This window comes from Ranitomeya imitator, chromosome 9 (assembly GCF_032444005.1).
Source record: "Ranitomeya imitator isolate aRanImi1 chromosome 9, aRanImi1.pri, whole genome shotgun sequence".
NCBI lineage: Eukaryota > Metazoa > Chordata > Amphibia > Anura > Dendrobatidae > Ranitomeya > Ranitomeya imitator.
The window spans coordinates 29,723,482-29,749,331 of NC_091290.1; the positions used below are offsets into that span (position 1 = coordinate 29,723,482).

General features: G+C 42.2%; 1 protein-coding gene across 2 annotated transcripts in view; it reads left to right on the top strand.

The window, feature by feature from the left end:
• Positions 1-373: 373 nt before the first annotated feature.
• The window catches only part of LOC138648697 (protein-glutamine gamma-glutamyltransferase Z-like), a 39,370-nt gene continuing 13,893 nt past the window's right edge, over positions 374-25,850 (top strand). Inside the window, exons 1-8 of one of the 2 annotated variants that reach the window (XM_069738502.1) lie at positions 374-907; positions 10,178-10,410; positions 12,971-13,147; positions 14,708-14,950; positions 15,969-16,087; positions 17,220-17,348; positions 18,599-18,776; positions 24,482-24,620. In XM_069738502.1, coding sequence (XP_069594603.1) covers positions 10,392-10,410; positions 12,971-13,147; positions 14,708-14,950; positions 15,969-16,087; positions 17,220-17,348; positions 18,599-18,776; positions 24,482-24,620 — 1,004 coding nt within the window. In that variant the 5' untranslated portion in view covers positions 374-907; positions 10,178-10,391. Of the gene's footprint in view, positions 908-10,177; positions 10,411-12,550; positions 12,714-12,970; positions 13,148-14,707; positions 14,951-15,968; positions 16,088-17,219; positions 17,349-18,598; positions 18,777-24,481; positions 24,621-25,850 lie in introns of those variants that run through there. The other variant, XM_069738501.1, reaches the window with a different exon arrangement.

A 25,850-nucleotide genomic window follows, 5' to 3' on the forward strand; every position in this document is an offset into this window, starting at 1 on the left:
CCTCGCTCTATCTAGAATATCGGGCCTCACTTTGCTGAATCTATTTCATCCCTACGTTTTGTCTTTTCATCTTGCTAACAGTCATTATATGTGGGGGGCTGCCTTTTCCTTTGGGGTATTTCTCTGAGGCAAGTCAGGCTTGTATTTCTATCTTCAGACTAGTCAGTTCCTCAGGCTGTGCCGAGTTGCATAGGTAGTGTCAGGCGCAATCCACAGCTGCCTTTAGTTGTGTTTAGGATAGGTTCAGGTATTGCGGTCTACAGAGATTCCACGTCTCAGAGCTCGTTCTATTGTTTTTGGGTTATTGTCAGATCACTGTATGTTCTCTGATTACTGCACACTGTGTTACTGGATTGCCTACATAACACCTCCCATTCTTTGCTGGACAACAGTGTTAATCCCCTGGAGTTCTGGCTAGGTGCTTTCCTGGCTTTCTGTGTTGGATTTTATGCAGTTCTGGTACCTCTGGTTCTGCTATTCTTAGTTTCTGTTTTCAGTTTGTTTCTGCAGCCTTCTCTGTGTTTTCTATTAGGAGGTGACCTGTTTTTTATACCCAGTCCATATATCTTTCAGGGACCTCCTTCCCCCTATCTATAGGTCTTCGCTTGAGATTAACCTAGGATCGTCGGTGGGTCTATTCAAAAGGAATAGGTCGCCCACTCCATCGTAGGGTTTCAGCCTAGTCTCAGTGCAGGGTCAGTTTTCCCCCTTCTATCCTTGTTCTGTGTTGCAGTTCCGTAACATATGGGATAGATAGATAGATAGATAATAGACAGGCAAATACTTTCCCTTCTGCATTTTCACAATGCCGTTGAACTTTGAGATCGCACATTTACACGGTTTGTAAATTCCTAACTGCACATTTCCAGATACAGAGAGACATCCGCGGCAGAAGACGTGAGCTTTCGTAAGTTAACCCCTGTATCTTTATATTAATATATCTTTTCTGTAGAAGTGACAGAACCTTGTTCTTGCTTGTAAGCTTGTTCTTTGCTATAATACAAAGAATTTGTTATGAGGAAAAACCACGACTTGCCACATAAATGTCCCATTACACGCCCGTACATGTTATTTCCTATGAAATTTAGTGAAACCTTAAATAGATCCCCCATCATTCAATATTCTTATTAGGAAGTCTTAGTTTCTAATGTGTTACCAGCCCTTCTCACCTGACTCTACAGCCAAAACACATAGAAACATGATATCCATTTGTCTATTACTGTCCAGATCATCCTTGTTCTGCCAAAAACAGCTCTGAGGATTAGACCTTACATGACTTTCAAAGGTGTTCTGTGGCATCTGGCACCCAAGACATTAGCAGTGAATTCTTTAGAAAGGACCTCCATGGATAGGACTTGTTTTTACAACACAGCCCTCAGATTATTGACTTTTTATAGCTAAGTCAACACATTGAACTCTGTCGTGTTCCTCAAACCATTCCTGAAGACTTTTTGCAGTTTTACATGACCATTATAAGGCAGAAGTAGGTCATTGTCATTAAAAAATGCACTCAATGTCAAGGGTTGTAGTTATCTATGTGGTGCATGTCAAACTAGTATCTACACAACTGTCAGGATCAAAAGATTCCCAACAATGCACCATCTAAGAGAATCAGCTTGGCCATCCATTTTCTTTGCTATATGGTCCAGTTCTGAAGCCCACATACCCATCATGGCCATTTCTGTATAAAGCAGGGATCAGCATTGGCATTGTAACTGGTTCCGCAACCCCAAGAGTTGTAAGGTATGATGCATTGTGTGTTCAGACACCGTCTTTTATCATAGTCATCATTTATTTCATTAGGTACTTTTATAAGAATTAAGGGCTTATGCCACAAAAACCCTACTAAGTTTATGAGCATATTTTTGTTATGGGTTACAATTCACTCTTTTGTAGTGGGGATAACATCTTGTTGCCTAAGTTGTATTGTTTATATAGAAGGCCATCTTTAGGCATATGTTTTGCTGAGCTTTGTGCTATCTTGTGCTGTGTATTTTCTGCTGTGTTAAGTATAAGTACATGTTTCTTACTGCAGTGCAATTTGTGGTGTTGAAATATAAGTGCAACAGATATGTGACATATTGTGCACTAATAAATAGGGTCACAGCATCATTTATGGGAGTTTGTGACTAGCTATTGTGAAAACTGCCCAAGTCAGATAATTCCCAATAAAATTCCGCCGATAGAAGTGCTGAGGTGAGGTGCAGTTAATAAGAAGTAAGAGCTGCAATGTGTCGGTTAATAGTTAATGCATTGAGTTCCTGGTGACAAAAGAGGCAGAGAACAGCATGGACCTGGAACTAAAATGCTTTTCCTTCCAGTAGAAGTGAGAGCAGTAGTAGTGTTCTATAATACTGAATCTTTCTCACCCCCACTGCAAGCTATCAGTATCACTGTGCCCATCTAAGCACTGTATGTGGCAAGTGCTACTCACCTCCACTGCAAGCTATCAGTAGCGCTGTGCCCATCTAAGCACTATATGTGGCGAGTGCTACTCACCCCCACTGCAAGCTATCAGTAACGTTGTGCCCATCTGAGCATTATATGTGACAAGTGCTACTCACCTCCACTGCAAGCTATCACTAACACTGTGCCTATCTAAAGACTATATGTGGCAAATGCTACTCACCCCCACTGCAAGCTATCAGTAACACTGTGCCTATCTGAGCAGTATATGTGACAAGTGTTACTCTCCCACACTGCTCAGTCACTAGCCATGATGTTTCCTTCTGGTAAAAGTCAGAAAAATGCAGATGGACAGCCTAGAAGAAGGAAGAAGAACTATGGTGCACTGCAGAGAAAGTCAGAGTTTAGATCGGACAGACTTTCTGTTAGGGCTGGCGGAACGCACTAATAAATATGGAGACCCTGTTTTGGGGCGTTCTCACCGGCGGGACCTTTTCTCCTCTCTCCCCCATCCACATTGGTAAGCATACTACTTAGATGTTTTTTCTGTTGCAGGGGTCATCCCAGTCATTAGGGCGCACTGGCTCCACTTCCTGTGCTAGGTACCGGTATAGCTGTTACGTTTTTCATCTCATGCCATTACTCTTTACCACACGGTACGCTATATATAGCTTTAGCCTCACCGTTATCACAGGGGTTGTTTTGGTTGCCAGTGTGCACCTGTTTTTTACTCCTGGCTGCGTCCTGCGCACGGCATTGTCCTATTGGGGTTGGATGCCGCCGCTGTTACAGGGGTCACCCTAGTTGTCAGTGTGCACTTGCCCTTTATCTTCCGCTAGGCCCTGTTGCTGTTGCGACCTCTCTCCCCCTTGTATTTTTTCTTCACTATATGTTGCTTACCGCTTATTGCTGTACCATGATCATTTTATATTTTATATTAGGGTGGTGAGATGTGAGGTGTTTAATGGTTTTTCCCCCCTTTCGATGCTTTATTGTGGTATACATTGTGACCATTACTGATGTCCATAGTTTTAATTTTTTTGTACTAATAAAGATTGTCTTATTTATACCATCACTATATGCTCTCGGTTCTCCTCCTTTTTTTGTATTCATTTTTCGGAGCGATTATATTTATTATCTGGGTCATTACCGTATACACTAGTACTCTTCCCCAGATTTTGTTGATATGTTTTCGGAATTTCGGTTGGCATCAGTGGAGGAAAAGCAGGACTTAGTCCCAGGAGCGTCTGCTTGCTGCTGAACAATGCTGGTTACAATATCTGAGCCTGGAAGATCAGCAGTAACCAAGCGCACAGCATCTGACTGAGCCAGACACTGGGACCGACATCTGCGCCGAGCAGGCTCCACTGCAGCTGAAGAAGAATGGGAGACCGCAGTGGAGGTGGCTCGAGATTCCCCGTGCAGCAGTGTAAAATCGACATCTAACATTATCCCCCTCCTAGGGCCCCCCTCCTTGGGCCTCGCTATGCTCGAAGGCAGCAATGAGTTGCGGAGCCTGAATATGTTCAGCAGGCTCCCAGGACCTGTCCTCTGGGCCATAGTCCTTCCAATCCACCAAATAACATCTTTTGCCACGTACCACCTTACACCCCAAGATACCGTTCACCTCAAAATCATCCGTAGATGAACCCGATGTCCCGGCAGATGACTCAGAAAACCGGGACATGTGAACGGGCTTAAGAAGAGACACATGAAAGGTGTCCGTGATACCTAGGCATGGAGGAAGGGCCAGATGGAAGACCACAGAGTTAACCTGTTCTAGGACCTTGAAGGGACCCAAGTAGCGAGGTGCAAACTTAGTGGACTCAACTCGCAGCCTGATGTTGCAGGCAGAGAGCCACACTAAGTTGCCAGGAGCAAAGGTCGGAGCAGGGCGCCAATGTGCATTAGCGGAGGACCTCATTCTCTCCTTGGAAGCCCAGATGGCATCCTGAGTGCAGTCCCAAATGTCACGTGCCTCAGTCTGCCACCCTGGAATCGGCAGAAGAAACGGGCATAGGCACAGGAAACCGTGGATGCTGGCCATAGTTAAGGAGGAATGGGGTCTGTCAAGTGGAGCCGGCTATGGCGATGTTTAGCGCAAACTCCACCCACGGTAGCAAGGATGCCCAGTCATCCTGCCTGGCAGAAACAAAATGTCGCAGATATGTGACCAAGGTCTGGATGACCCTTACTACCAACCCATTCGTCTCGGGATGGTATGCTGAAGAGAGATTCAGCTCGATGCTGAGGAGACGACAGAGCTCACTCCAGAACCGAGATGCAAACTGGGGACCCCGATTACTGACAATTTTGTCAGGCAGAACGTGTAGGCGGAAAATGTGTTTAATAAACAACGCTGCCAAGGCCCGTGCAGAAGGTAGTCATAGAAGAGGCACCAAGTGCACCATTTTAGAAAAATGGTCGGTGATTACCCAAATGATGGTGCAGCCACAGGACTTGGGGAAGCCCACCAAAAAGTCCATCCTGACCATCTCCCAGGGTCTGTCTGCCACCGTCAGGGGGTAAAGTAACCCAGCTGGCCGTTGTCGAGGAGACTTATTCTTGGCACAGGAGACGCATGCCAGAATATAGTCTCCAACATCATGGGCCATATGCGGCCACCAGTACGTCCTCACCAGAAGCTCAGATGTCCTTTTGGTCCCAAAGTGTCCAATCACCCTAGACGAGTGAGCCCAAGAGAGAACCTAAGATTGCAAATTCGATGGCACAAAAGTCTTGCCCGGGGGCACAGACTCTAGCGAAACCGGAGCCACGGTCCTCAGACTCTCAGCTGATGACACTACGGAGCGCAAGAGAGCATCGGCACAAATGTTCTTTTCCCCGGAGAGAAAATGGAGGGTGAAATGGAACTGGGAGAAGAACAGGGATCATCTGGCCTGGCGAGAATTTAGCCGCTGGGTAGTCAGAATATAGACAGAATTCCTGTGGTCGGTGAAAACTTGGAAGGGAAAGCGAGCCCCCTCCAGGAGGTGTCTCCACTCCGAGAAAGCCAACTTCATGGCTAGCAACTCCCTGTCCCCGATGGAATAATTCCTCTCCGCTGGTGTGAAGGTCTTGGAGAAGAAGAAGCAAGGATGCTTCCGACCTTGAGCATCCTTCTGGAAGAGAACTGCTCCAGCACTGACGGTAGAGGTATCCACCTCCATAATAAAAGGTTGATCAACATCGGGGCAATGTAAAATGGGAGCGCCAGCGTAGTGTGACTTAATTGAGAGAAACAATTAGAAAACACGGCACTCGATCGATGTAGGGGTTGGTGGTGCTCAAGTAGGGTGTCCACCCCGTAGAATAAAGATGAATAAAACTTGGCACTCAATGTGAGAAGAAAAAGCTTCTTAATTTATTGATGCATCCAGACAAACAAAACTGCAGTTTTGTTTGTCTGGATGCATCAATAAATTAAGAAGCTTTTTCTTCTCACATTGAGTGCCAAGTTTTATTCATCTTTAATTGAGAGAAAGGCTCTGGAAACCTCCTCCGACCACAATTTGGGATTTGCTCCCTTTTTGGTGAGGTCAACCAAGGGAGCTACCAAAGTTGAGAAGTGGGGAATGAACTGGCGATAATAATTAATGAACCCCATAAAGCGCTGCACCGCTTTGAGAGAATGGGGTTCCTGCCAGTCCATCACAGCCTGTAGCTTGGCAGGATCCATAGCCAGTCCCTGGGCGGAGATGATATAGCCAAGGAAAGGCAAGGACTCCTGCTCAAACACACACTTCTCCAACTTGACGTAGAAGGAGTTTACCCGTAGGAGGTCGAAGACTTTGCAAACATCTCTCCGGTGGGAGTCTATATCTGGAGAGTAGATGAGGATATCATCCAGATAGACTACGACCGAGGTGGAGAGCATATCCCAGAAGACATAATTCACAAAATCTTGGAAAATGGCAGGGGCATTACAGAGCCCGAAGGGCATCACCAGGTATTCATAGTGCCCATCCCTGGTGTTAAATGCTGTCTTCCATTCGCCCCATCACGGATGTGAATCAGGTTGTAAGCACCCCGCAGATCTAGTTTAGTAAATACCCTCTCTCCCCGCAACCTGTCGAATAGCTCTGATATCAGAGGCAGAGGGTATTTATTCTTAATGGTGATGGCGTTAAGACCCCTATAATCAATGAATGGATGTAATTCCCCGTTCTTCTGCACGAAAAAGAATCCTGCCCCTGCAGGTGACACTGACTTCTCAATGAATCCTCTTGCCAGATTCTCCTGGATGTATTGGGACATCGCCTCCATCTCCGGGAGAGACTGGGGATAGACTTGACCCCGGGGAGGCTCTGCACCAGGCAAGAGGTCAATAGGACAGTCATAGTGGCGGTGGGGTGGAAGGGTCTCCGCAGCCCTCTTGGAGAATACATCCGCATAGGGCCAGTAGTGCTTGGGGAGAGACATAAGATCTGCGGGTACTTCAGTAGTAGCCACCTGAACGCGCTCCCTCAGACATCTGTCCTCACAAGATTCACTCCATCCCAAAATTCTCCCTGAGGACCACTCTATATGAGGGTAGTGATAACATCACCAAGGTATCCATAGCAGGATCTTGTCTATTCCCTCGGGGATGGCAAGGAGGGAAATAATCTCCTGATGGGATGGAGACATAGATAATGTAAATGGGATGGTCTGGTGTGTTATTTGTTAGGGCAGTGTTGACCCATTCACCACTCGTACAGTCATCGGCTTGGCGAGCATCACCAAGGGTATTGAGTGGCGTTGGGCGAAGGCTGAGGACATAAAATTCCCCTGCGCCCCAGAATCCACACAAAGCTCAAATGTAAGAGTGGAAGGGCCAAAGGTGATTGTCCCCTTAAGGACAGTTTGTAGGAAAACGCCGCTGTGTCTAGTAAACCTCCTCCCAACCAATGGGGACATTTCTTGGCATAATGTCCTATCTGCTGGCAGACATTACAGACCACGGATATTCGAGCGGCCCGAGACTTAGGTCTTGCTCGAGATACCTCCATGGCCTCATGGGACTCAGACGCCTGAACAGGAGATTCCAGAGGTGTGGCGAAGGTAGGAGCCAACCGAAACCTCTGCCTACACTGGGTTCGCTCCAAGCTTCGTTCGTTAAAACGAAGGTCGATGCTGGTGGAAATAGTTATAAGCTCCTCCAGTGTGGCAGGAATCTCCCTGGTAGCCAAGGCGTCCTTCACTTGGTCAGCAAGTCCCTTCCAATACACTGGGAAAAGGACTTTATCCAGCCACTCCAGTTCAGATGCCAAAGTCCGGAAGTGGACGGCGAATTGACTGACCATGGACGAGCCCTGTGTCAATGCCAGCAGTTGGAGCACCGTATCATGGGTGACACGAGGTCCCATAAAGACCTGATTCAGAGAGTCCAAGAAGCGAGGAGCACTCTGCACCACACGATCATCGCGCTCCCACAGCGGCGTTGCCCACTCCAACACCCTGCTTGACAGAAGGGATAAAATACATCCCAGTTTAGCCAGTTCCGTTGGAAAACATGCAGCCAGGAGCTCTAGATGTATAGCACACTGACTCATGAATCCCCGACACAGCTTACTGTCACTAACAAACTTGTCTGGTAATGGGAGATGGGATAAAGTTGGAGCAGGGGTGGCAGTGGACAAACTGGCAGCAGCCACGCTAGCAGCCTGAACAGTGATTGCGGTGACATCGACAGCCAAGGTTGTGCGTTCAAGAGCCACAAACCTGCCCTCCAGCTGCTGGATGTACCGTTTTACACGCTGATCTTTCACCATTAATAGCCAGACCCTGGCGCTAGTATACTGTTAGGGCTGGCGGAACGCACTGAGTAAATATGGAGATAGTATAGGTGCGCTCGCAGTCCAGGGTCCACTGTGCAGGAGTGGAACCTGCTGCTAGTAAATGGCGGCACTATATGGCGGTACTACGCCTGAATAGACGCGGGCTCTGTCACCCAGTCTGTATAGGAGCGAACTCTGTTGCTTCACAGAGTTGCCGGGATTAAAGGTAATGCTGTGCTCTGTTAACCTCACAGAGGATCACAGCTGACTAACAGAGTAGGTAGCATACAATGGTCATACAGTCATCAACAGCACACAAACAACTCCTCTCCGGAGGTGGCGGAATTCTAGAGGCTAAATGCCAGCCCTAAATTCACACACACAAACTCCTCTCCGGAGGTGCTGGAATTTTAATGGCTATACAGCTGACCCTAAGCACATGCTGACACAGTCCACAAAGTAGCTAAGCTCATACACAAGAACATAAGTTGATACTAGTGCAACTTTTATAGAGAAAGCTCTCCAGGACCTTCCTAGTGGTCCAATAGAAACTGCTTCAGGACTTGAGCATGTGACCCCCCGACCTCCAATGAGAGGTCATCCCCTGGGCGTGCTCAGTGGAGGAAAAGCAGGACTTAGTCCCAGGAGCGACTGCTCACCGCTGAACAATGCTGGTTACAATGGCTGAGCCTGGAAGATCAGCAGTAACCAAGCACACAGTATCTGACTGAGCCAGATGCTGGGACCGATGTCTCCGCTGAGCAGGCTCCACTGCGGCTGAAGAAGAATGGGAAACTGCAGCAGAGGTGGCTCGAGATTCCCCCTGTGGTGTGCAGCGGTGGAAACTCGGCACCTAACACTTTCTTTACTGGGAACCACAACTCTCCTTACTTCTGCCATGTTGTCCATCTGCATTTGTCTGACCTCTACTAGTAGGAAACCTCACACCTAGTTAGTAGTGTGGGTAAGTGGCACTTGCCACATATACGGAAGTGTTCAGATAGGTACAGCACTATTGATAGCTCCCAGTGGAGTTGAGAAAGTTTCACTATCATAGAGCACTGCTACTGCTCTCACCTCTACATTCATGGTGTATCAAACATTCATTTAATGAATTTTCACATGTTGTCTTTCAATTCTATATGAATGACTATAGTGTTCCATTTGAAGCATAGTTACGTGGTTGTTGGTTATCCACAGTATGCACAACACTTGAAAATATCGACTGTTGCTCCATTTATTCCCAATGGGGCTGCAACGTTCAGTACTTTACTTTTTTCTGGCAGACCTATGTAGAATGAATGGAGAAGCCGTCGGGCATACGGTCTGTTACTCCATTTTACAACAGGGATAAAAGTTCCCCATCAGATTAAAAACAACTTTCTGGTCAGTGGGTGTCCTGATATGCAGAATGTGGAAATTATCACCTATTATAGATAAGTGATGAAGGGGCAGTCCAGTAAAAATAAGTTAAGGGGTTAATGAAAGTATATTATTAAGTTTAGTTCCTCGCAAATCAAAATCGTAGTCTTTTCGGATTAGTTTGGACCTGCAAATATAGGGAAATTTGATTTTAAGAAGATACTCTATGGTTTGATTTCATCATCTCTAGACACTTGGGTATAGGATGTACGTTGCAATGGTTAATAATTAGTGATGAGCCAGCGTGCTCATATAAGGTGCCCGTGTGCTAACCGAGTGTCTTCGGCATGCTCGAAAAATATGTTCGAGCCCCCACGGCTGCATGTCTCATGGCTGTTTGACAGTCATGTGCCGGGCTTTACCTGTTTGTTAGGCAATCCTTACGTGTGCTGCTTCTGTCGAACAGCCACGAGACAGCAGTCGTGAGGACTCAAACATATTTTTCGAGCATGCCGAAGACACTCAGTTAGCACACGAGGATGTTCAGATAACACCTTATCCAAGCATGTTCTCTCATCACTATTAATGATGATTAATTTCTTCTTATTATGTAACTTGAATTTGACTTTGCTTTTCACTGTAATTTATAGAGAAGTTCTGATGTAGAAAGTAAGATCTGAATTAGCAAATCAGTTACATGGAATTTAGTGATGAGTCTGACAAAGTTGGCAAAAGGTTACACCCAAGAGTTCACAGAGATGATAACACGAGTATAAAAGGGTTCAGCTCTGCTGTCATTCACCGTCAGTGATCCCGTCTCCTACACGTAAAGCTGAAAGCTGCCAATTGTATAGGAAGAAGACAATGGAATACACGCAGAAAGGTACAGTAGTGGATTTATAAGTGTGTCCGTGTGTGGTTGACATGTCATAACCGTATGATACAATTTTCTTTATTTGTGTTAATAAGTAACCATAAGACAAATACGGTATTATATGTGCAAAGTGTAATGCTGCTCTATAGTATTCTAATGTATGACTATAATCACAACATACTTAGTCATAGATTTGCATCTACTCTTGAACGGAAATCTGCTAAGCAAGAATTAAAAGATGCTTGGTTACATTCCATACATTTTTCTTTTTTGTTGTTGATTAACAATTAAGCACTAGGCTCTTTTCCACTTTATTGACCATACGTGCAGGTTTAACAGGTATAATAACTTGGCCATGACTAAAGTTGTGGAAAAACAATCTGTTACTTTTCTTGTCCTCTTGATAGTGGATGTAGGTGGCTGCAACTTGTTCTGGGGCTAAGGCTGAATTCAGATGAAAGGTGATCCAAGTATTGAGCAAGGTTTTTTGACCGATCATGGGTCTTTTGAGGCTGTTGAGTTTGGGTCAAGAAACACGCACAATCGGTCCTGAAATCTTGTTTCACACTCATACAGTGATATACGGATGTCTGAATTCAGCCTTAGGATTCCCGTGGTTTCCATCCCTAACCCCCGCAAGGAGTTATGGACATTTCTGCAGATAGGTCTCCAGAATTGTCACCAGTTGTCAAGTTGGATGCAGAAGGAGCTTCAGGACAGAAAGGTGAAGAGTGGAACAGAAACATGGTGACATGACTGCTATAACTGTAGATAAAAAAGACATGGACTCCACATCCCAAACTTATGCATTTACCTATTGCAGCTAATAAAAAATGTTTGTTGCTGTGACCTGGGAAGATGGGGCTTTGCCTCAGCATGGGCCCTGCGGACCGTCTGTATTGCTTCCCCTGCTGGAGCTGTATTATTTCAGAGCTAGTTGCTGCACTTTTAAGGTTAGGGATCTACTAAGAGGTTCGCTGCGAACCTTACTTATGCTGCAATAGATCAATGCATGAGTTTTGGATGTTTCGTTCATATCTTTTTTCCCTATAGTCAAAACATGGTGACATGACCAGATGTCTACATGAAGTGCACAAACCACCAACTTATTCTACCTCTTAAAGAAAACTTGTGGCAAGTACATAATCACGTAGTATAAGTGAAACAAAACGTAAGACCATCAAGTTCAACCAACGGCGTAGACTATACTGATGAGTAGTGTTGAGCGATACCTTCCGATGTTTGAAAGTATCGGTATCTGATGGTATCGGCCGATACCGGCAAAATATCGGATCTCGCCGATACCGATACCCGATACCAATACAAGTCAATGGGACACAAATATCGGAATGTATCCTCGATGGTTCCCATGGTCTGAAGGAGAGGAAACTCTCCTTCAGGCCCTGGGATCCATATTAATGTAAAAAATAAAGAATAAAAATAAAAAATATGGCTATACTCACCCCTCCGAAGAACCCTGGCTGTCACCGCTGCAAGCCTCCATCTCCGTTCCTGAGAATTGCAGAGAGTGAAGGACCTTCGATGATGTCGCGGTCACCTGACCGCTCACCTGACCGCTCACCTGACCGCGACGTCATCGAAGGTCCTTCACTCACTACATTCTCAGTAACGGAGGCGGATGCTTGCAGCGGTGACAGCCAGGGTTCTTCGGAGGGGTGAGTATATCCATATTTATTATTTTTATTCTTTATTTTTTTACATTAATATGGATTCCAGGGCCTGAAGGAGAGTTTCCTCTCCTCCAGACCCTTGGAACCATACGCACTGCACACACCGATTTCCGATATCACAAAAATATCGAAACTCGGTATCGGAATTCCGATACAGCAAGTATCGGCCGATACCCGATACTTGCAGTATCGGAATGCTCAACACTACTGATGAGTAGATCTGAAGAATTGGCAATTCTTTTGAACTTGGTCAGAAAATTCGATTTCATAAAAATCCCAGAGCACGAAGAATCAAGAGCAAAATAAAAAACAAACCCCCAGAAAACAGTATATTTAATTCATTGCTAACCTTTCTTGCCACCGTAGCTTTCTGCCCGTCCTCAGCTGGCTCACACCAGTCTCTTCTGGTCTTTCTATAGTATGGATTGGCACTTCCTGCACCGATTAGGTTTAGGGCGACGTACGTCATGATGTTGTTGTGACATCATGAAATCAAAACGTGCTTCCCCCAAAGAATATTTAATGCAGAAAGTGTCGGAGCAGGATAAAGAAAGATGAGAAGTAACTGGAGCTGGAGGTGGTCAGAGGAAGACTGTTTGGGTGAAACAGAGGGGCAGAGAGGTGAGAGAACACTTTTAAAAATTTGTAACCCTTTTCTCAACTCTCTGCAATCCAAGAAAATGGCAGCCGGCTGGCCTCCACATACCAGTAATTTGATTTGCATGAAAGCAAAACACCCCCCCAAAAAAATTCAAAATTCCCTTATCTACTGGAAACGAGATGTTTGATCATTTCCTCTAACCCCAAATTCAATAATTCTATGAAAATATTTAATATTTAAAATATTTCCAAATATTCTTTCAAATTCCTGTTTACAGATCGCCAACATTTTGACTTGTGTATCGAAGCCAATAATAGAAATCACCAGACAGATGAAATCACCGTAAAACGTCTAATAGTCAGACGCGGACAAGACTTCAAAATCTGTTTGCAGAAGTCAATCAATGGAGTTTCGGGACTGAAGAGAGAAAGTATAACCTTTGTAATTGAACCAGGTAAGTTAGTGAACCCCTGGAAATTATGAAGACCATGAACGTAATGCAACCTTTGGCAAGTTACACCTGGGTAACATTCACGTCAGGTTTTGTTTGATATAACAATTGTGTGTGGTTGGTAGGACTCAGATTTGGATTATTCTTCACCTTAAAGTCACAACACTAGACCAGTGACACCAATGAACTCCAAATAACCAAATAGCCCTGTCCAGGACATTCTCACATGATTACATTTAGTTTAATCTATTCTTCCAAGATAATTGCACTGATATTGCTTATCCGTTTAATATAACAAAACAAAAAAAATGAGCCAGAGTATAAGTTGGTATACATGCAATACGTAAAAGCATGTTCACACTGTTGCCATTTCACAGTCAAAACCCAAGAAAAAAATTGAAAAGGAAATCAAAATGAGCAAATATTATATAGTAAATACATAACTAAATAGTAATAGTACATGTACATAACATACGGGACTTGGTTAACACTATTTTGATCAAAAAATGTAAAAGCTGTCCCAGTGTGACAAGGTCTACCCAGCCGGGTATCCTGTCTCTACTATGTTTTTTGAACAAAATAGTGTTAACCAAGTACCCTATGCTGCTTACATGCACTATTACTATTTAGTTATTTATTTACTATACAATATATGCTCATTTTGATTTCTATTTGTGACGCTGAGTCTCTACTCACAGACAAGCTGTGAAACACGGTAGTCAGGAGGTCCGAGGTTACATACCAGGATGGCTCATAGTAGAGAGGGGCTAGACAAAGGCGTGGTCAAGTAACAGTCCAAAGTCAACTTCCTGGAGGGTACATCAAGATAAGGGTATAAGACAAACGGATTGTCAGAGGCCAAGCCCGAGGTCAGGTACCTCAGGTCAGAGAGCATCAAGAGCAAAAGGGATCATCCGCACGAATAGTCAAGACAAATCCAATAGTCTCAAGACAAATCCAATTGCTCTAGCAATTATTTGTGTGCTCATCTGTGAAACAGCATAGATCCATTACTGGTGATGAAAAGACCAGTTTTAAGGAATAGCTGACTGGACCCAGTACCTGCAGCATTATTAGCCACTACAACACCTGGTGCCTTTGACTGTAACAAATGTTTAAAGGCAGATTTTTTAAATTTATTTCATACATTGTCTCCCATTGACCAATGCCGCCCTAGATGCTTGCCTAGTCTTTATTCCAGTCAATTATCCTATACAAGTTAGGCTAGTTAGTAGACTAGTTAGTTGTCTAGGCAGGCTAGTTAGTCATCTCTAGCTGCTTCAGTGCCTCAAAAGCATGTACATCATATAACACTATAGGGGTAATGGAAAGAGTTGAAGTTAATAATTTGGAAAATGTTAGGACAACAGATGTGGGAAACAGTTACCCTACAAAAACTTAGTTTCCCTAAGTAAGATCCACTTTGGTGATGAGATATTAAATATTTTCTTTGGAAATAAAAATCAATAATCTGTTGGGGGGAAGCAAACATGTACCCAAAGTAGTTTTGGGAAAAAATAATATTTTTTAGATTTTTGTAATATTAATTTTCTTTTCTTTTAGGAACCCCAAAGCTCCAACAATATGGGAAGAATAAAGTCTTCAGCTTATCAAGCAGTAAAATTAAGAATGACTGGAATGCATCAGTTCTTCGTGAAGACAAAGCTTCCTTAGAAATAAAGATCTTCCCTCCAGCTGACGCCATCATTGGACTTCACACCTTAAATTTGCAAATATCTAATGTTCAACAGACCAGAAACTTTAGACTTGGAGAATTCATAATACTTTTTAATGCTTGGTGTCCAGGTATTGTTTATAAGTCCCTAAACTAAGTGTCTAAATAGAAAAAAAAAACACCTTATCAATTAAATGCCGATCCTTTGGTCCTACAAAACTGGTTTATTGCCTCCATCCATTGAAATAAACATGTGTGCATGTTTATGGAGGAGTCAGTAGAAAGATCTCTTAGTCAAAAGAGAGCTTGTCTGATATTTATTTTCTGAACATGAATTGCTCAATGAGGAAGTTATGTAGACGATGTATGAGAGACCTTATCGCGCCATTAGTTGCCACTTCCCAATGTAAGAAGCTGTCCCACCTAAGAAGAAGTAATCAGTAGTGATGACCAAACGTGCTCGGATGCCAGTGACTTTGGTGTGCTCAAAAAATATGTTCAAGTCCCCAAGACTGCATGTCTCATGGCTGTTTGACTTCCTGTCTCATGACTGAGGGGTTTCCTGTTTTTTGGCAATCCCTGCATGTGTTGCGGTTGTCGAACAGCCACGAGAGATGCAGGTGCGGGGACTTGAACAATCTTTTTTAGCACGCCGAAGACACTCTGTTAGCATCCAAGCATGCTCAAATACCACCGTTGCTCTTCACTAGTGATCAGTTTAAAGTCCCATAAAAGCCCTGTAAAGAGAGTCTGTCAGCATAAAATAACTGTTCAAACCAAGAACAAGAACTCAGCACACCCTTAATTTGGCAAAGCCTCATCACTGCACCTTTTCGATCTGTCTCCACCCTCCTTTTTCTTCATGGACCACTCTGACTTCAGAGGAATCAGAGGAGGGTGAAGATTTAGAGAAAACAAGTAAGTGGGAATGCGCTGAACTGTTTGTCCACGCCAAGGGTACGTTGAGCACCTGTGCTTGGTTTGAACAGCCAATTTTGTTCCGATAGACACCCATTAAGTTAATAGATGCATTTAAGGCCCTGGTAAACTTATCTACTACTGACAAACTATAGGAAAGATCAAGCTACAGAATGAAATTCATTTGAAATAATCTCTATACACTGTAATTCTCCTAATTATTTATTGTAGATGATGCGGTTTTCCTGCAAGATCAAGAAGAGAGGGAAGAGTATGTTATGAATGAGAATGGTTGTATCTTTGTTGGCAATGCAGACTATATCTCTAACTATTCCTGGAACTTTGGACAGGTACATACAACCATGATGCTAACTCTACCCATTGCACCATTGATCAGAGGAGGTCTGACCTGTAAAAAAAACAAAAATTGCAGCATGCTCGATTTGACTCAGAGAATGAAATTGCATTCGCCCATTTAACTCTATGGGTCCCTGGAAAAAATTCAGACCGCCCTTGGATGACATCAGAGTGTGGTCCAATTTTTACGAGCTGATAATATAGAGAAAGTGAAGAACTTTTTTTTGTTCTTTTCTTTTCTCCAATTGGAACGCACTCTGATCAAAATCTGATCAGAGTGTGATTAGCATAGTCAGACCGCTTTTCTCGGAAGTGGAGATAGATGTCGTCTGCACCTGATCCAACACTAAAGGGCTCTAAATGATGCAAGTGGTTTCGACACCCCGTCATTACATTGCAGGGGGGGGGGGCTTATGGAGTGATAGAGGGATTCCTTTCCTTCTGGCTAACAAATTAGATGAAAAAGGTATTGTTGGCCCTAGCGTCTATGATGTTCCCAGGTGTCCACCACCGCACCGTCAAAGGCCAAACAGTGAGCGGTTTATTAGAACTCCATAAATGATCACACCTCACAAGTAAAAACCAGACTTTTCTTGGCACAAAGGCGTGACAAAATAAACAAAACAGTTCACTTGGCAGGTATGGGATCACCCGTTTAGAAGTCCACTCCCACTGGTATAGACTATCACAAGAAGGTCTTTTTTCCCTCCTACACATAGAGACAGCTCTGAGTCTGCTCAGTTATCTCAAAGTACCTGGAAAGCCTGGACTGGAGATATGGGAGAAACCATTCCCACCCACGCTCTTCTAGTTGTTCCTAAAGCCCGGACCCAAAAATACACTCTCATTAAAAACTTCTCAGCAACCTACTGGTGCTGGATCCTCATCGCTGGGACTTAAATGACTTAGGCTAGCCACTTTGGTGATACATACCCGTCATCAAGGACTTTACCACCTGGTTTCCTACTACATAACTATAAATTGTTACACGCAAATATATAATTTATTTTTTTGCAATTTTAGTGCTATCTAGTCAACAGCAATGTATTGAAGTGGAACCTTTACAGACCAGTAGTTACTAAAAAAAATATTTTATTCTATCTCCTATCACCAAAAAATGTCAAGTTTGATGAAGACATCATAGACATTTGCTTGGCATTACTAGATGAAAGTTTGGAAAGCCATAAAAATGCACTGAAGGACTATACCATGAGGAATGATCCAGTATATATCAGCAGAGTGCTTAGCGCAATGGTAGGTAATAATTACTATGGAAATAATAACTTACTGTATACCTAGAGAATGATATGAATGCATTCAGTTTACCATTCGTGTAATTTTTATAAAAATCTGTCAGATAGAATATACACAATTGATACGAGAGGCCAAATGTTTTGACCAGCGCCAATAGAATTGGAATATAGGAACAAACCTCCATTTAAAGTGGCAATTTATGTGGAATTTATTAGGCTAGGAAAACATTGTAGTTGTCTTTATGAATTTTTAATTTCATGTACAGTACATGTTATTTGCATTGAATTTAGATAAAATAGACTTTGGGGGAAAATCTTATCATTTAAAAGGAATGAATAATCTAGAAATGACTGTTTACATTGACTTATTTCGTCAAAATTCACCATTTTTCACTGGCTAGTCTATTGTCACAGCTCACCTCCTCCTCCTGTACAATGACTGATAACACCTCTATATACAGTAGATAACACAGGATCCACCATTCACAATAGGTGACGTCACAGCTCACCTCCTCCTCCTGTATAATGACTGATAACACCTCTATATACAGTAGATAACACAGGATCCACCATTCACAATAGGTGACGTCACAGCTCACCTCCTCCTCCTGTACAATGACTGATAACACCTCTATATACAGTAGATAACACAGGATCCACCATTCACAATAGGTGACGTCACAGCTCACCTCCTCCTCCTGTATAATGACTGATAACACCTCTATATACAGTAGATAACACAGGATCCACCATTCACAATAGGTGACGTCACAGCTCACCTCCTCCTCCTGTATAATGACTGATAACACCTCTATATACAGTAGATAACACAGGATCCACCATTCACAATAGGTGATATCACAGCTCACCTCCTCCTTCTCCTGTACAATGACTGATAGCAGCTCTATATACAGTAGATAACACAGGATCCACCATTCACAATAGGTGATGTCACAGCTCACCTCCTCCTCCTGTACAATGACTGATAACACTTCTATATACAGTAGATAACAAAGGATCCACCATTCACAATAGGTGATGTCACAGCTCACCTCCTCCTCCTATTATAGCTCATGATATGAAAAATAAAAAAAAAATTATTAAAAATAAAAAATACACATTTTACGTAAAAAACAGATTTAAATAGTAGATTATTTTCCGAAGGTAAATCAATACAAAATTCTGGTAGTAATATTGTAATCCTGACAATATAAATTGGAATATTCATTAACATATAATTCTATCCTGCAGATCAACTGCAATGATGACAATGGCGTAATGCTTGGCAGATGGGGTGACAACTATGAAGATGGGACAAGTCCTACAAAGTGGAATGGGAGCTGCACCATCTTACGTCGCTGGTACTCATCTGGTTTCCAGCCAGTGAAATACGGCCAGTGTTGGGTATTTGCAGCCGTCTTATGCACAGGTAAAAATACAAGAAACATATGAATGTAACCTTTTATCTTAAATGTTAGATATATTTTTTATATATTTCTTTTTCTCCATTTTCTATATCCCTAAATGGAGTAGATTGACTATTCGTAATAGTTGATGTCACAGCTCACCTCCTCCTTTGCAATGACCTTTGCACCAGATTAGAGCATGCTCAGTTTATACTTCTATACAAACAAGTAGGGTCAGAGTCGGTCAATAGCTGCTAATGTCCATGTGAAGAAGTCCTAATACTAGGACCGGTGTGAAAATTATAAGAATTATTTTTTAAATTTATATATAAAAATTAATATGAAATATATATAAATATATACAATATAAAGATATTATAATATATATATATATATATATATATATATTATATATACTGTATATATGTTATTTTTTTAATACATTTATCAGTCACCTGAATGAAGCAATAGTTCATTTTTAGGACTCATCCCCTTTAATAGTGGCATTCTGAAACAAAAGTAGAAAAAAAAGTGGTAAAAGGGATTTCGCCTATTTTTACCCTCCGGTGGTTTTGACTCAGCAAAATGATGAATAAAAAGCTTTTTAGCAACTTTTGGTAAAGATGAGGAAGGTTACACTAAAGTCATCGCTGGAAAAGAGGAAACAGAGTAGAAGGAAGCGAAAAACAAATTGTCGATGAAAATGCAAAGATCGTTCCCCGTGACGGATAATGAAAAGATTTTATGGGGGAATTTATTAACCCCCTTCTTGCTAAAGACAAATTTCAATTTTTGCACTATTTTTTTTTTTATATCTTTCCATCATCACAGCCATACGAGGATTTTATTTGTTTAGTTATTCACTTTTGCCATATTATTTACTAAAATCTGCAAAAAAAAAAATCCAAATGGGATGAAATGGTGAAAAATAACCCAAACAATTCCAGCATTGTTTATTGTTTGTACTGGTGAAATAACTTAAATTCTCATCTACAAGATCCTATCCCAATATGTAGTAGGTGTAATAATAATATTAGCAATTAACTCCAATTAGAAATGTAGTATAGTTCTTCTGATTAACTATGTTACTTACCTAACGTGCAGGGAATTGCTGTAGCTTAGGTATCCATAGTTCCAACTGTCACTATATGAGTGGTCGTAACCATGGATACCTACGCTACTGCAATGCCCTGCACATGGAATAAGTGAGATAGCGAATCAGAAGAACTATACTACATTTCTAATTGGAGGTATTTGCTAATATTATTACTATTACACTTATTATATATTGGGATAGGATCTTGGAGATGGGAATAGCCCTTTAATATTTTGATAAATTGGACCTTTGCAAAATTATTTATTTTTAAATGTAAAAAGGGAGGAGGGTTGTTGATTCATATTTCTATTTTTTTTTTATTTTTACATTTTTTTTTCCATTTCTATTATGTTTTTCAGTCCCTATAGGGGACTTGAACATCCAGTTATTTGATCACTTGCTCTTTATACTGTAATATGAAAGTATATGGCACTAATCAGTCTCCTATAAAACCCAGTCAGTGGCGGGGCATCACAGGAATACCAGTATTATGGTGACTCAGCAGGCCCCCACTGCCAGGACGGTCCACATGTTTGTCATTGGGTCTGTATAGGGCCCGCCGTATACACCCGTACTTTTTACATGGCATAATAGAGCGTCATGAAGGGGTTAAGATCAGAATTTAATATGCAGTCCTAATAATGCCCAGTGATGCAATAACTTCCTATTTTATTGACCCATTCATGACATAGGATGTATATTTTCGTCATATATCGTGTCCCTGACTTTGATGTGGCTTAAACCAGATCGTTCCCCGCACATGATTGCTGATTTAATCAGCCATCATGTGCCTTTAACAGCCACAGGTGGATCGGAACTCCACCAGCAGCTGTTAACTAGATAAATCCAGCTGTCAATCTCTGACAGCAGGATTTAACATGCAATGGTGGGAAGCGCATGACAAATCCTGCCGATCGGCGCCCCTGTCTCATAAACAAGGGGTGCAGATGGGTTGTTATGACAACTGGCGGTGTTGCTGTCATTATGACACTTCTGTGAACGCCGGCTTGTGGCCGGCGTTCATAGGAAATCGTGATTTCTGCAATACATAGCAGTGCTGAAGTAGCTTCAAGTCTCTCATGGGAACCGTTCAATACAGTAAAAAGTGCAAAAAGAAAAGTTTATAAAAATATGAAAAGAATAATAAAAACGCAAAAGTTCAAAACACCCCCTTTCTAAACGCACATCTTTAGTATCACTACATTCACTGTGTTTTTCATACAACTTTTGGAATTTTATTTCAGCACTTAAATAAAAAATAAAGTATATGTTTGGTATCTGCGTACCTGTACTGACCCGTGGAATCATATTGCCAAGTCAGTTTTATCATATAGTGAGCATGGCAAATGAAAAACTTAAAAAAACAACTGTGGGATTGCACTTTTTTTTGCAATTTCACTACACTTGGAATTTTTTTTCCTATTTTCCAGTGCATTATATGGTAAAATCAATGGCGTCATTCAAAAGAACAACTCGTCCCGCAAGAAATAAGCCCTCACATGGCCATATTGACGGAAATATCAAAAGTTATGGATTTTAAAAGAAGGGGAGGAAAAAACTAAAACGAAAATGGCCATGGTGTGAATGGGTTAAGATACACATCTATGGCATTCAGAGAGGCAAAAAATAAAATTATTTTTGCACTATGATTTACACCATTTTTGGCTAATGACCTCATCCCCTTCTGCTAACCTCTGTATACTGTTAGAAAAAGTGGCACATTTTTGCCCAATATGAAGTGCGCCGTAAATTACCTTTTTTTTTTTTGAAGAAAACTGGTGAATTGGGAATGATAAATCCTACGAATGATTTTTTTTAATTTTCTTATTGTACCTTACATTAAGGGGTAACATATGTTGTAGTGCCAACTTGGTGTAGGGAGACTTATAGGCCATATGATGCTTTCCTGGGAATTTTAGTAGGTGGCACTAGAGTTCCTGTCGTCTTTCACTCTGAAACGGCTACTTGCATTCCTTAAACGGAATCTGTCTGCAACTTTTTGCTATCTACTCTGAGGACATCAGGAGATAGCGGCTGAAATAGAGATTTCAGAGATGTGTCACTTATTAGGTTGTGGGCTGTTGTTTCCATACAATGAATGTTTTATCACCATGAGATTATCACTGCCTGGACTACAGCTCACGTGAGCCCTGGTCTGACCACACCCCATCCTCTGATAAGCAGCTCACAGTCAATAGACAATGCATACAAACAGCTGTGGTGTGGGCGGGATCAGTTTTCTGAGCTCTGCTACATCTAAAAACTCTGGTTATGTCACAACTGCTGCACCCAGAAAACTAAGTGATACTGTGGGGGTGATCTCCTAAAGTGAGATCTCAGTGATTGCCTGTCCCTGACTTAATAAATATGAGCCAGGTGCATGCATTGAGGAATTACATCGGACACACAGAAGTTAGATATATGCTCCTCTCTCAGCAAAATCTGGCACACAACTGATTTTATTAGTACAAACAAAAGATCATATAGCAGGCAAGAAATGGGCGTCGCACATCTCCTGGACAACCATCATGTCAGTCTGTGATTGGTCCATGTTAGGTCTGCTCCATATATGGTCGACTCTTCAGTGTATCTACCTCACATTCCAAGGATTCCTTCCAGGAGGCAGACGCCATCTTGCCACACCACATCTGAGCTAGCTTATTTAAGGTTAATAATTGATTACATTAACCATTCTCTCCTTCACAATACATCGTCGGAATCAGGGTCGGTTTGCCTACATTATGCTGCTGTCAGATGAGGTGGCAAAAACCTGGTGACAGATTCCCTTTAAATAGCATAATGAATCAGAATTAAAAATAATCGTGATGAGAAGGCTGAAGCATGATTTTCACCCACCAGTGATATGAATCAGCTGATGATGAAATTAAAACTTTGGTTGTGATGGGGAAGGTTGCACTAAAGTCATGATGAGAAAACAGGAAACTGAGTAAAAGGAACAGAAGCAAACACTAAGTGTCAGCAGAAGTTCACAGGGGGTCACAAAACACAAACTCAATAGACACATAGTAAATAGTTATGCTGTAAACAATACATGACGATAGTCCAATAAGACCATTATCGGTAGTAGTAACTGGTTAACAAAAGCATCATTGTGATGATTTGTGCTCACCTGACATTAAAATGTTATTTTTAATTAATTAAATTAATTATCATCCTAGGGGTTGTCACCCTACTCACAGTGTGGTGTCTCCAGCGTCAGGTCTCCCTGCTGAGTCTGCTTCTGCACATGGTATTCATTTAGCCTTAAGAGGCGGTCTCTGCAGGAATTTAGCCCTGCTGTGTCCTGCAAAGATTAGCTTCCCCGTCCTATTCTGTGCTAGCAATAACTTTATCTGGCAGCTCCTCCTACCAATCCTCATCCATAAGTTGGTTCCTATCCTGATAGCACCCATTTATGCATTCCATTTTATTCTTGTTTTTGTTAACAACCCGGCTAGTTTACCCATCCTGTGTGACCTCCCTGCTCCTGACCTCAGCTACATTTACTGATTACCTCTACTGCCTGCCCTGACCTCGGACCATCTATCTACGTATCTCGCACCTTTGCCTCTAACTGTCCGGTCAGCTGCTGCTGACCCATGGACTGCCCTGGAATGGTACCTAGTGACTATCCGTGTCAAAGCCTATCCTCACCATCAGAGGCTCTAGCGAATACCTGGTAGTTAAGTCCCTCCAAGTTAAAACTTGTCCATGGCACAGTGGGTCCACACCCACTAGCATTACAAGGGCTCATTCACACATGAGAAAACTGACAGCGTTCCGTCATTGATTTCAGTCCAAGTTTGGGCCAAATTTCTTCAGCGTTTTTCGTAAATGAATGAAAAACAAGTTTCCCCGCCTGGCATCCGAGTGCGGTCCAATTTTTTTCACGGCCCTGTAAACTTGCTTTGCTGATTTTGAACAAAACACTAATCAACATAGGACATGTCTCTGCGATTTCACGAAAAATTAGATGGGTGACCAGCCCTAACACTCTTGTAGGTACAAGTGCTATCCGTGAAAACCAGGGATAGCACGCGTATGCAAATAATTCTGCATTTCTCTTAACCGAGTGACATTAAGGCTATGTGCACACGTTGCGGATTTTGCTGCGGATCCGCAACAAAAAAAGTCTTCTAAAGATATTTTAAAGTGGAACTATCATTTTTTACAAAAACGTTTGACATGTCATAAGTACATGAACATTTTTTTTCCATAGGATTTGGGTTCTGAGACCACCAATGGCTAAAGTGAATGCACAGAAGTGCTCATCCAAGATCCTTGACTTCCTCTTGAGCCTGCCTTCAGCATCAGGAGAAAATCCTAGGTTGAGCGCTTCTACTCCTTTGTTTTAGGGTTCAGCACCTGGACCTTCAACAAAGCTTTTCAGAAGTCTCTACGACATGTCAAAAACCTTTTGGAAATGACGACTAAACTTTCTCCTAAAATCTTGATTTTAACAATAGGAGCTTTTTGAGATGTAAAGTATCTTCCGAGGCTTAGAAACATTCTTACTAATATTATTTCAGTTCGTGGTATAATACATACGATGTTCAGCAGAAAGACAAAAGTGGATTTGATGAATAATCCAAGTTACTAAACTACAAATATTACATTTTCATGTACCCTCAGTGCTTCGATGTTTGGGAATCCCGGCAAGAGTAGTAACTAACTTTGAATCTGCTCATGACTCGGACGGGAACCTTACTATTGATGAATACTACGACATCACTGGAAAAAGGATTTCAACTAACAATCGGGACAGTGTTTGGTAAGTGGCTGCTCGTATAAATAACTATTCAAGTTCCTGCAATCTCGCTTCTGTATTCTCTTGCTAACATCTTTAAAGTTTTGATGGATCCTTTTATTATGTTGTCTAGATTTGGATGAAATGACATGTTGTTCTTGATGCTACACAACACGGTTGAAGTGGTGAAACTTCACCTTGTCTCGTGACGACTGCTTCTCAACTTGAGCAGATAACATTAAAAATGAAGCAACGTTGCGACTGAATCTAGACACCAAAAAGATAGGAACCAACAGAGGGGAGTACTGAGGGCCTAGATCAGGAGATTGAAGACTCTTATTTTTGAAAACTGAGGTTCTGAAGTTTTGGATCTCAACTTTTCCAAGTCATTCCAAGGTGGCAGCAAGTTGTCCTACTGTGCCTGCCTCTCTGCTACACCCTTTTTGATAAAGACCATATAAAAATAGCACTGAATAAAATGGACCATATCTCTGGAACTTTATGGCAGATTAGAAAAAAAGCACAAAAAAAAGTACTCAGGGAGAAGTGGGAAGTAAGAGTAAAAACTGCTCACTTTTGACCAGGTGACAGGTCCTCTTTAAGTTCCTGCTATTTAACTGATTAATGTTCCATTTGTTGATATTACACCAGTTAACCTTCATTGAAAATTGGACTGCATGACCCTTCGCTGCTTTGTTTTATCCATTGTTGCAGCATATCAGGGCAGTCTGCCAAGAAAAACACAAAAGTGAGGTTAATAATAATTTGTAGACTTCGATAAGGCAAATCTGATCCTTATAAAATGGATCATGTGTATCAACAAACCAACGTGACAAGTAATACATTAATGCACGACTACTGTGGATTTTGGATGAGGGGTGCATCAAGGTTGGTGGATGGAGGTCACTTCTCCAATAACTATATTACATGTGGCTAAACTGAGCCAGCCAAATCAGCTCCACGTTTGCAGACTCCTCATGACAATCTCTGTTTAGACTACGACTCTCCAGATGAGATGATGCGCCCTTCTATACTGTAAATCATAAGAACAAAGTACCTGATGAAGCTCAGAGTCAATCGAAACGTTGTACATTCATCTTTGGATTGCAAATACATTTTGTCACGCCGTAAACGGCGATAAAGGGGCAGGATGGCGTACTGGAACCCGCACCTGTCCCTACCACTTAAATGGGGCCCTGGCTTTCCCTTATCTCGGGGGTACCTATGATGGTTATGAGGCCCGAGCCACCAGCA